This window comes from Gastrolobium bilobum, unplaced genomic scaffold (assembly GCF_033153095.1).
Source record: "Gastrolobium bilobum isolate Gb01-03AN ecotype WA unplaced genomic scaffold, APGP_CSIRO_Gbil_v1 utg12007, whole genome shotgun sequence".
Classification (NCBI taxonomy): Eukaryota; Viridiplantae; Streptophyta; class Magnoliopsida; order Fabales; family Fabaceae; genus Gastrolobium; species Gastrolobium bilobum.
The window spans coordinates 16,394-27,144 of record NW_026895747.1 but is presented as its reverse complement, the minus strand read 5'-3'; the positions used below and the strand labels follow the sequence as shown (position 1 = coordinate 27,144).

Below are 10,751 nucleotides of genomic sequence, written 5' to 3'. Positions count from 1 at the left end.
ACAGCAACTAAAAGCATATCTGAAAAGCAACGTCAGCATTTCACAATGTTATGCACACGGATCCTTAATTCTCTTATAAAGCCCCTCGACCACACTCTCATTCTCACACCATATTTTATATAAGTTCTTCTTCAATCTTCCTCTTACTACCACCATCACCTCCTTTTCTTCCTTCACCACATACCACAAACCAAACCCGAAATAATGGTGAAGTTCTCAAAGGAACTCGAAGCTCAAATAATACCAGAATGGAAGGAAGCCTTTGTCAACTACAAGCAGCTCAAGAAACAGATAAAAAAGATTAAACTCGCAAAAGTTCCAAAGAAAGAACAAGCACCCGAAGTTGAATTTGGTCGTTCCATTTTTGATTCATTTCGCTTCATAACCAACAAGTTCTTCAGTTCGGACAATGATAAATCAGATATCATTCAGGTAAAGTAGTAAAAATGGTTTGGAATCTTTTTTTTTTTCCTTTTTTCTTTTTCGGGTGGCATTTGGCTCATTTTTTTGGTTGTTCTGGTAAAATATGTGTATGTTTAGGGACATGTCCTAAAACCTTTTGCGTGTGTCTATGGTTTTCTGTGTTTTTTTTGTCTTGTAGTGTTTCCGAGAATTTCTGAAAGTCATGTTGCAATAATACTCTTTTCTAGGATATAGTTTTTTGTGTTCCGTTCACAAACTCGTAAACAACCTTCTTCCAAACTTCGAAAAAGGTTTCACTTTGAGATTAGAGACACTCAAGTCGTGTGTTTCTCAACCAAGGATTTGAAATTACGTTTACATAATAGCCACGTTAATTATAGTTAATATGAACCACGGAAACATAATGCGATTACAAATGTTCAATCTTTTGGTAGCACTAGCACACGACAGTATAAAACTTTCGCTCTATGGTCCAATCAAATAAATATATATCTCACGATGAATCTAAACAATTCCTCATGTTTTGTAAACAAAAAAAAATAATATGCATGAGATTGAAAATATTTCATATTTAAATTTTGATTATATATATTTTGGTTCGAGTGCTGTTGGACTCATAAAAGACGACTCTCCTTTGTTAATTTTTTTTTTTTTTAATCTTCATGATTCAAACTTAACATTTCTTATTAAAGAGAATACGCCACTTACCACTTGAAATAATAGTTGGTGGTTTTTTAATATTTTTTTTTTTTCCAAGTGAGGAAGGAGTGAGTAAAATATATAATAGTCAAAAAGATGAAACAAGAATGTGGAGAATGTGAGGCTCTAAAGAGAGCTTAGTGGCCTTTTTTTATTATGAAACTCCTTTCTTCTTTTCTTTTCCATTATGGAATAACTCATTCTTTCACGAAAGCAAGGGGAAACGGTTTTGGTTGTTAGTGAGAGTTACTATTATTCACATATCATATCACGAAACCATTGTGCCAGTAGAGAAAAAAGAAACAAAAAAACGTGTAGAACAATTAACGTAAAATTAAATTAAATAATTGAAAAAAAATGAGTGCTTGAAATGAAATTATTTAAGGGTAGCTATATATACAAGGGTTCGTGTTTCCTGCAACCGTTTTTAACTATGTACTAAGAGTAGTATATAGTTATAATATTAAAATTATTTTTGCTTTCTCCTCCACGTTAGCAACTTTAATATTTTCATTATTTACTACCTTTAATACATAGTTAAAAAACGGTTGGAGGACCAAAAAAACTCATTCCTACAACATAATACTTATGTTTCCCTATATATAAGTATTGATATGAATTTTGTGTCGCAGGTGAAGAGGAAAACGATGGGAGACAGCGAAGAAGAATTGTATGAAACAGAACTTTCACAATTGTTTTCGGAAGAGGATGAAGTACATGTGTTTTTTGCAAAACTGGATGAAGAGCTTAACAAAGTGAACCAATTCTACAAGAAACAAGAGATTGAGTTTCTTGATAGAGGAGAAACACTCATCAAGCAGCTTCAAATCTTGCTAGACCTTAAGCAACTTTTCGGTAACCGCCGCCGGAAAAATCCTCCGTCGTCAAAAGCTTCCAATTATGGCATTTTCCCTCATTCTCCAAGCCAGGGTTCAACTTGCTCCGGTAGGTCCCTTATTTATTTATTATTTATTTTCTTATTAAATATAAAAAAAATCTAGTACAATAATAAATTTATTCAATTACAAATTCGAATCGAGAAAAAAGTCTCTTTATAAATATATAAGAGTAAGACTGTACGGTTAAACAATAAAAAACTAATTAGACAAATGATTTTTTTTTAAGATATAAAAAATTAACAGAAATTTTTAGTAAATAGAAGATTTTCCCCTTGATTTTTTTCTAACTTTTTTCTAATGTGTTATTATGATAAAATTATTAATAAATTATTTTCATGAGTGGTGTCACTATACAAAATCGGATCTTTGGTATGCGCACAAGAAAACATGTTGTCAACTCATGTCTCTTTCTGATTTAGTGCGGCGTATGAAAATTGTATTTTTATGCTTGTGAGCTACAGTGTGAAGCAATGTCAGCATGACACGTGGCGCACTATGTAATAAATTATTCTATAGAAGGGAAGAACATAAATTTCTTCATTTGTTTTGATTTATGTTTTTTTCCTCCATGCATGTATTTATTTGTGCAGACAGTTTTGGAGAATCGGAAGAAACTAATTCAGAAATTTCACAAATGGATGAAGTAATTACAACATTGGAAAAAAATGGTGTAAGTTTTGTGAATTCAGCAACGAGGATGAAAACAAAGAAGGGAAAGAATAAGATGGCAATGAGAATTGATATTCCTGCCACCACACCAACAAAGGCAAGCACGGCTGTTACTTCCATGATATGGGAGGATTTAGTGAATAGTCCTACAAAAGAAGGGTATGGATTCATTAACAAGAGAAAAGTTCAATATGCTGAAAAAATGATTAGAAGTGCATTTGTAGAGCTCTACAAGGGTCTTGGCCTTCTCAAAACTTACAGGTTATTATTTATTTAATTATATTTTCATTTTTATTATTATCATTATTATAATTATTGGAATGAATATATATTGCTTTTATAATTATATGTAGTGGTGTAACATAGAAAGCATGGGTAGGAAGGAACATAATGTTGATTTGTGGAGTATGTTAGCCTAGAATTAGAATTAAGGATAAGGATTAAATTAATGAGGCTAAGATTAGTGTGGAGTTGCATGGAGGTACATAACGGTACGTAAGATTTTTTGGTAGATGTAGTAAATTATGAAGGTTTGGTGTGATTCTTAGGTTATATGGGCCAAGACGTTTCTCTAGGATCAACGACAAAAATTGTGAACTGTCACCCCCTTTGATCCAATCATGCCTCAAATAATGGTGAACAAATCCAAATTGGACATCTTTCTTTCTGTCATGTTTATAGTTTGACCTTTTCTTATTTCAATTCCTTCCAATATTAGATATCCTTTCGAGTTCTTATTTATTATTATTTTCATATTCTTATATATTAGTAATATACATGTCCTCCATACCTAATAATTCCACCATTTATGCTAAAACCCCTTTTTTCTATTAAAATAAAAAAACATTTAACTATAATTTCTGATTAAACACACCAATAAAACTTCAAAAATTAATTGGCAAAAAAGCAAGCGTTTTGAAAAAAGTTGGTGGAAGAAAAAGAAGGTGCATATATAAAACACTGCTTCTTTTGTTCAACAACTTTACACATGAAGAAACATGTGGCATGCTAAGATGCAATTAAAATGTGAAACTTTCTTCGGGAGAAAGAATAATTACGTATTAATTCCAAATAGCTTCATTCCTTTTTCTTTTTCTTTTTTCAGTTTCCAAAAAAAAAAAAAAAAGACTTTTTTTTTTTCATTCCTTTACGTAAAATTTGTATGTTTCCCTGGATGCTGAATTCTTGCCCACTTACTCAAAGTGCCTTTTTTTCATGACTGGCCAATTTCTAACCGTATTATCACTTTGTTCCAGCTCACTAAATATGGTTGCATTTTCCAAGATACTGAAGAAATTTGACAAGGTATGGCTTCAAATATCTCTATATATACCTCATTTCACATGACACTTATATATACCTCATTTCACATGACACTTCATGTACAACTAGGAATATGCAAAAGTACAATGAGGAATTTGAGATTTTCTTTTTTGTTCCCAGTGTGCATATATAACTCCTGCTTTTAGGTGTTAATTAATATACTTTGAAAGAGTAAAAGACAAATGAAATTGAAGTACACATTATTCACCATGCATGTTTCAAACTAACTAGCAAATGAAGGGTATGTTCCTCACGTGAAGGTCATGAGAGTCTTAACAACTATCACAACATACGTCATGATATCATATTTCCAAACCCAGCTATATATTATTCACACAATGCATGACCTAAAATATAGTGCCAAAACATGTTACAAACACCCCCACACACACACAAAACAAAACCAAATCCTCTTTATAGTTATTGGCTAACTTATTATGTTTAAATTATTGGGTGTTGTACTGCTTCTTCATAATGCATATAGTCCTATGTATTAGATATATAATAGTGGGAGGGTTTGGCACAATATATCAACATAACATAATTTATATGGTAAGTATGAGTACATGAGAAAGGCGTGTAGCTCTTAAATATTCAATTATTTTGCTAGTGGACATTTCAGGGTGGCATTCTTATTTTTTAGACACAATACAGAGATCGTGCTACTACTTTACCAGCATTACCCGTTTTAAAATATCTCGATATTCTTTTTTGCTTAAAGTCGATCGTCACTACTTTCCAATTTGAAAAAAAAAATCTAAAAAAATAAAAGGAATCGCCCATTTTTAATTAATTTGCAATTTAAATATCTTGCATTATCACAGTGGAAATTAAATATTTCTAATATTATTCATTAATTTAATTTTAATACACTATTAGTATAAATGTCTTATACTTACATCTAATAATATGTTATCACATCATTTGATAAATTTGACATCTCATCTAATTATTAACATATTCAAATGCATTAACTGTTATCAGGACATTATCATAATTATATTTTATAGTATATCCTTGGGTAAAAACTATAGTACATACATGTTCCGCTATACTGATAAATCCACATGATAATTTAAAGTTAAACTTTTATACTCTTGTCAAATTTTGCTTATCTCATAATTGTCACGTGATTTTATGATGATTAATAATTACATATAAACTATATTTAATTCACCTCCTTAGCACTGATACGTAATATAATTTATATCTGCTATGAACTGTTCATTAATTTATCATTTAATTATAATCTTTTAACTAAATTGAATTCCTATGATAATATATATATGAACAAAAATCATATCGCCATTTGATCAGGTGTCTTGCCAGAAGACTTCTGCAAATTATTTAAAAGAAGTGAAGAAATCAAACTTCGTTAGTTCTGACAAGGTATGCTAGTTTTCTTAACTTTTCATTTTATTTTTTATTTTTTAAAAATCATATATTTTAAAAGCAAGTGAAAAGAAACAAACATGTATATATATCAACTTTTAATTAAGTACCTTTTGATTTTGGAGAATGGGTTATACTATGTCGCCTTCTAATAAGTGGTGGTTATTTGCATTATAATATTTTGATTGAAGGTTGTTAGACTAATGGACGAAGTGGAATCCATATTCACAAAGCACTTCGCCAACGATGATAGGAAAAAGGCTATGAAGTTTTTAAGACCCCAACAGCAAAAAGGTTCTCACATGATCACGTTCCTTGTCGGTAATGCCCCTCTCTCCCTCTCTCTCTCTCTCTCTTAATTAAGTCCTAACCTGCCCTTAATAACTTCAACCATTAACGTATATTTGTGAATATTTAACAAAAAGTAAAGAGTGTCCATTATATACATATAATCTATGCCTAATGACAGCACCATCACTTCAAAGTGTAACGCAATATCTAATGTGATTACCACATAAGCCAACACATAAATCAAATAAAATTTAATGTGTGCTACCAGCCAGTGGCCACTAATTAAGTATGGTGAGCCCACTATGCTTATAGATCAAATTGTATCTTTACTTTTTTATTTTTGATAAGTAAATAAATTTTTTTCTCTCTCTTATTATTAACACTTCATTAATGTTTTTTTGTTACTGCCTCTGCAGGGTTATGTACGGGTTGTTCTGTATCCTTGTTTTGTGTATACGCAATCTTGGCCCATTTGTGTGGTATATTCTCTCCTAGCTCAGAGCCAGCTTACGTGGACGCAGTTTACCCTGTTTTCAGGTGCTACATCTCATAGTTTATAGGTTAATTTATTTATTTTTTAATATTATTTATTGGTTCATCAATCAATCAATTAGTTCGATTTGAGCCGATAGGACCATATGGACAGCAAAACTTATTTTAACACAATTACATTTTCAGGGACTTAAACTTGAGACCACCGGTTAAGTTGTCAATTACATAACTTATGTCATTCTAATTAATACTATTCAATATCCTAATTATAATTTAATCAAAATAATTTAAATATATCGAATAAGGCTCTGAGGTACAAAACATGTGAGTATCATAAATCAGTGAAGTAGAGAAAACAATATGAATGGACTCTTACTAATTTACTCTACTAGATGCCAAGATATTATTACACATGTGCCAAGATCTTCTTGATATGGGTGAAGATGAGATACAAAGTTGTCCCAAGTTTTAATTTCACCAAAAATCATCTTTCTTTTTTTTTTTATGTAGGATATTTTGACTACCAATTTTTTCTACTACCACTCTAATCACCATTGGATTAAAAGTTATTTTTCTTTTCTCTCTCTTCATTCAACTTTTTCTCTAATCCAATGGTGATTAGAGTGGTAGTAGAAAAAATTGGTAGTCAAAATATCCTAACCCTTTTTTTTTTTACTCACCTTTGTAATTATAAACCATTAAATTGCACATAAATCAATAAAACAAGCACACACACCTATACTATAACTGAACTAATGGTTACAATGATCTTATGCAGTGTGTTTGCATTGTTAAGCCTACACTTGTTAATGTATGGATGTAACCTGTACATGTGGAGGGGTACAAGAATCAACCAGAATTTCATCTTTGAATTTTCACCAAGCACAGCATTAAAGCACAGAGATGCATTTCTGATGAGCACCACCTTCATTAGTGCTGTGTTTGGGGCAATGGTGATACATTTGGTTCTAAGGGCTACAGGATTTGCTCCTACCCAAGTTGATGCCATACCCGGAATTCTTCTTCTGGTTAGTCTATTGCATGATTATTACTTTTCTTTGTTACTTCAAAGGATAAAATATCTTAGTTTGCTTCAAATTCAAGAAAGTGATTTATAATAGCATTTTTAGTATTCAAGTTAAATCTTTGTGCTGATTATGAACTGTTATTCTCAGTTTTTCATAGTTCTGCTCATTTGGCCATTTGACATTTTGTATCGACCAACTCGCTTCTGCTTCATCCGTATTATTCGTAGCATCATCTGCTCTCCATTCTATAAGGTAAATTTCTTTCATATATCCCTTGAAACAATTGTATACATTGGTATGTCATTCATGTAGTCATGTAGAAAATTGAAATTATCATTTTATAAGATAAACATTAAATATATATTAGGTAAGAATCATTTTATACCGGTGTAACTTACACTTTGAATCTTGATTGTTTATCCTATTTATATATAACGGTTCTCATTTATAAATTTGAGCCGTTAGATACAAGCAAATCAATGATCAAGATTTGATTTAAGACTTCTTATTCTTATACCGGTGTAAGAATATCCTGCCTTATATATATATATATACATATAGAGGTAGGATCCTTTGACACCAGTGTCAAATTTGAAATTTGACACCTCATCTGAGAGTCGTTAGATCAAAAAAGATCAACGATTCTGATTTGTAAATATGTGACACCATTGATCTTTTTTGATCTAACGGCTCTCATATGAGGGTGTCGAATTTCAAATTTGACACTGGTGTCAAAGGATCCTACCACATATATATATATATATATATATATATATATATATATATATATATACCTTGAAACAACAGGTTACATTGATATCCTACAGATATAGTCATGTTGAAAATTGAACATATCATTGTTTAATTTAATTTATCATTCTTACAGGTTCTGTTTGTACACGTTTTCATGGCTGACCAACTAACCAGCCAGGTGATCCTATAAGACAAGTTTATTCTATTTCTTTCCTTTGTTTCTCTATGCTTCTCATTATGAATCCTAATAAATCTTATGCTACGATTACAGATTCCATTGCTAAGGCACCTGGGATTAACAGGGTGTAACATTTTGGCTGGAGTTTTCAAAACACACCATCCTAAGGCCTGTCATTCAGGAACGCTATACACAGAAATAATCTATATTATCTCATTTTTGCCATATTTTTGGCGTGCATTGCAGGTATGCTTTTGTTGCTGATAATTTAGATTTCATATTAACATAGCAATGTGGGAAACTAATCAACTGCTTCAAGAATTGTGGATATGGTTATAATATCATCAGCTAACACATGCTATTTGAACATTATTACCAGTGTGCAAGAAAGTGGTTTGATGCTGGTGAAGTTGCCAATTTGGCTAACATGGGAAAGTATATTTCAGCAATGGTTGCAGCCTGGGCTAGACTAACCTATAATAATAGGCATGATAGCAATCTATGGTTTGCTATAGCCTTAATCACTTCTGTGGTGGCCACATTTTATCAATTGTACTGGGATTTTGTCAAGGACTGGGGTTTTTTTAATCCAAACTCCAGAAACCCATTGCTCAGAGATGATTTAATTCTAAAGAATAAAAGCATATACTACATGTCTATGGTAAGTTATTCTCTTTACCTAATTCTGATCTAAATGTTGCAATCATAAATTAGTATTTTAATCCAAAAAAGGAATATTGGATTTCAGGGATTAAATGTTGTCCTAAGAGTGACTTGGGTGCAGACTGTAATATATATCAGAAGAAAGGGGCCTGCTCAAACAAAGCTACTAGACTTTGTGTTAGCTTCACTTGAGGTTATTCGACGAGGGCATTGGAATTTCTACAGGTACTTTCTCAAACATGTCATTTTCATTTTTTCAGAATGCCCTTTTTTTTCTATTTTTCTTTTTTCGTAAATCCGAATACCCTTGTTTGAGTACATCAATTTCATTTAGTAAGGACTATAAAATGCCTTGCTCCAATATCACAATCTGTTAGTATAATAATAAAATGATTAGAAAATGACAGAAGAAATAATAGAACTCTTAACTACTTGATTATAAAGGTTTTGACATTATGTTAAAATCATGTAACCTTTAAACTCTAAGCTTTTTGATGTTGAGGAATTCAAGTGAGAGTGATTGAGTGAAAAATTTTCATATTGGTTAAGAATGAATTAAGTGAGCACCATATAAGTGGACAGATCCATGCACCTAATGCCTTAAGGTTTTGAGTTTGATTGTGGTGTTCCGAGCTCACTTAATGTTACTGCTCACTTGGTTCATGATTGACGATTTCTCCCCGTTATGAGCTCCTTATGCACGGCCCAACACTTTTAGGATGATTTTTTTTTCTTTTTTTTCTTGACAGTAGTGAAATGGTGAAACTGAACAATTTCTGTGTGAACAGGTTGGAGAATGAGCATCTAAACAATGTTGGTCATTTCCGGGCAGTGAAGACAGTTCCAATACCATTTCACGAGATAGAGCTGAGCTGAGGTGATATATTCTCTTACATGTACAGATTGTCCTGTAGACATGCTGAGGTAAAAGCGGCAGTCAAAAGCTGAAAGGGAAAAATATTTTTAACGTGTGAGATTGCTCACCATTCATCCTATACCAATTGTAATGCAAAAATTGCATCACTAACTAATAACATTTTGTCCAGTAAATTGGCTCTAGCCACATTTGAATTTCATGTTCTAGATTTACTTTGATGGTAATAAAAACAAAAATTCTTCTCTTATTTTTGTCATCTTTGTTTTGTTATATTGATTTTTGTTAGGATATTCAAGTGTGTGTTAAGAATTTCTAGGATATATGAAATATTACGCGGATTTCCAGTAATAATATTATTGCAAAATTATAATAATTGAAAAGATAAAATTTAACGTGGTTCACCCAAAATTAAGCTATGTCCATATAGAAGATATCAAATCCACCATAAGAAATTTCAAAGAAGACAATATACAACACTCAGATTTCTAAATCCAATGTATACCTTCTTTCATTATTTTTCATACAAATTGGATTTTCTCTTTTCTTTTTCAAATAGCTCATTCAGTCAAACACATTAGTACAATATCTTATTACTCCATTTAAAATAAAGATACTAACATTATTGTAGCCAATCAATTTTGGGACAATGACCAAATTGTCACTGTTTATCTAAAATATTACCAGAATGCCACGCTCCAGAAAAATTTTACCAAAGTGTCACGTCATCAATCTCGCTACTCCACGTGGCGAATTAGGATTGTTCACGTGGCAGCACCTGGTTGGCCACGTAACTAGTTGCGCAGTGTAGCTAGATTACGTGGCAGACAACCCCGACCACCATTTACCACGTGGCCTAAAGCGTTGGGCTACGTGGCCAAAATCACTGGACTGCGTAGCTATTTACGAGATGGCTGTTGAAACACTCAACGCATGTGTGACACGTGGCACACTATGGTAAACCCGTTGGGCTGAGCAGCTGGTTACGTTCATGTGTGACACATGTCATTTAAATGAAATTAAATAACATTAATTTAACACTCTTAAATTTAATTACTTAACATTTA

The 10,751-nt window shown here is 31.9% G+C and overlaps 1 protein-coding gene across 1 annotated transcript; it reads left to right on the top strand.

The window, feature by feature from the left end:
* The first annotated feature begins 204 nt into the window (after positions 1-204).
* Positions 205-9,852, top strand: LOC133295611 (phosphate transporter PHO1-like). Its single transcript, XM_061494450.1, has 14 exons — positions 205-432; positions 1,755-2,071; positions 2,616-2,951; positions 3,947-3,995; positions 5,331-5,402; positions 5,597-5,726; positions 6,113-6,233; positions 6,967-7,216; positions 7,364-7,468; positions 8,103-8,147; positions 8,241-8,393; positions 8,527-8,808; positions 8,896-9,035; positions 9,599-9,852. The coding sequence occupies exons 1-14, from the start codon at positions 205-207 to the stop codon at positions 9,684-9,686; spliced, it is 2,316 nt and encodes a 771-aa protein (XP_061350434.1). The 3' UTR covers positions 9,687-9,852.
* The last annotated feature ends 899 nt before the right edge of the window (positions 9,853-10,751 follow it).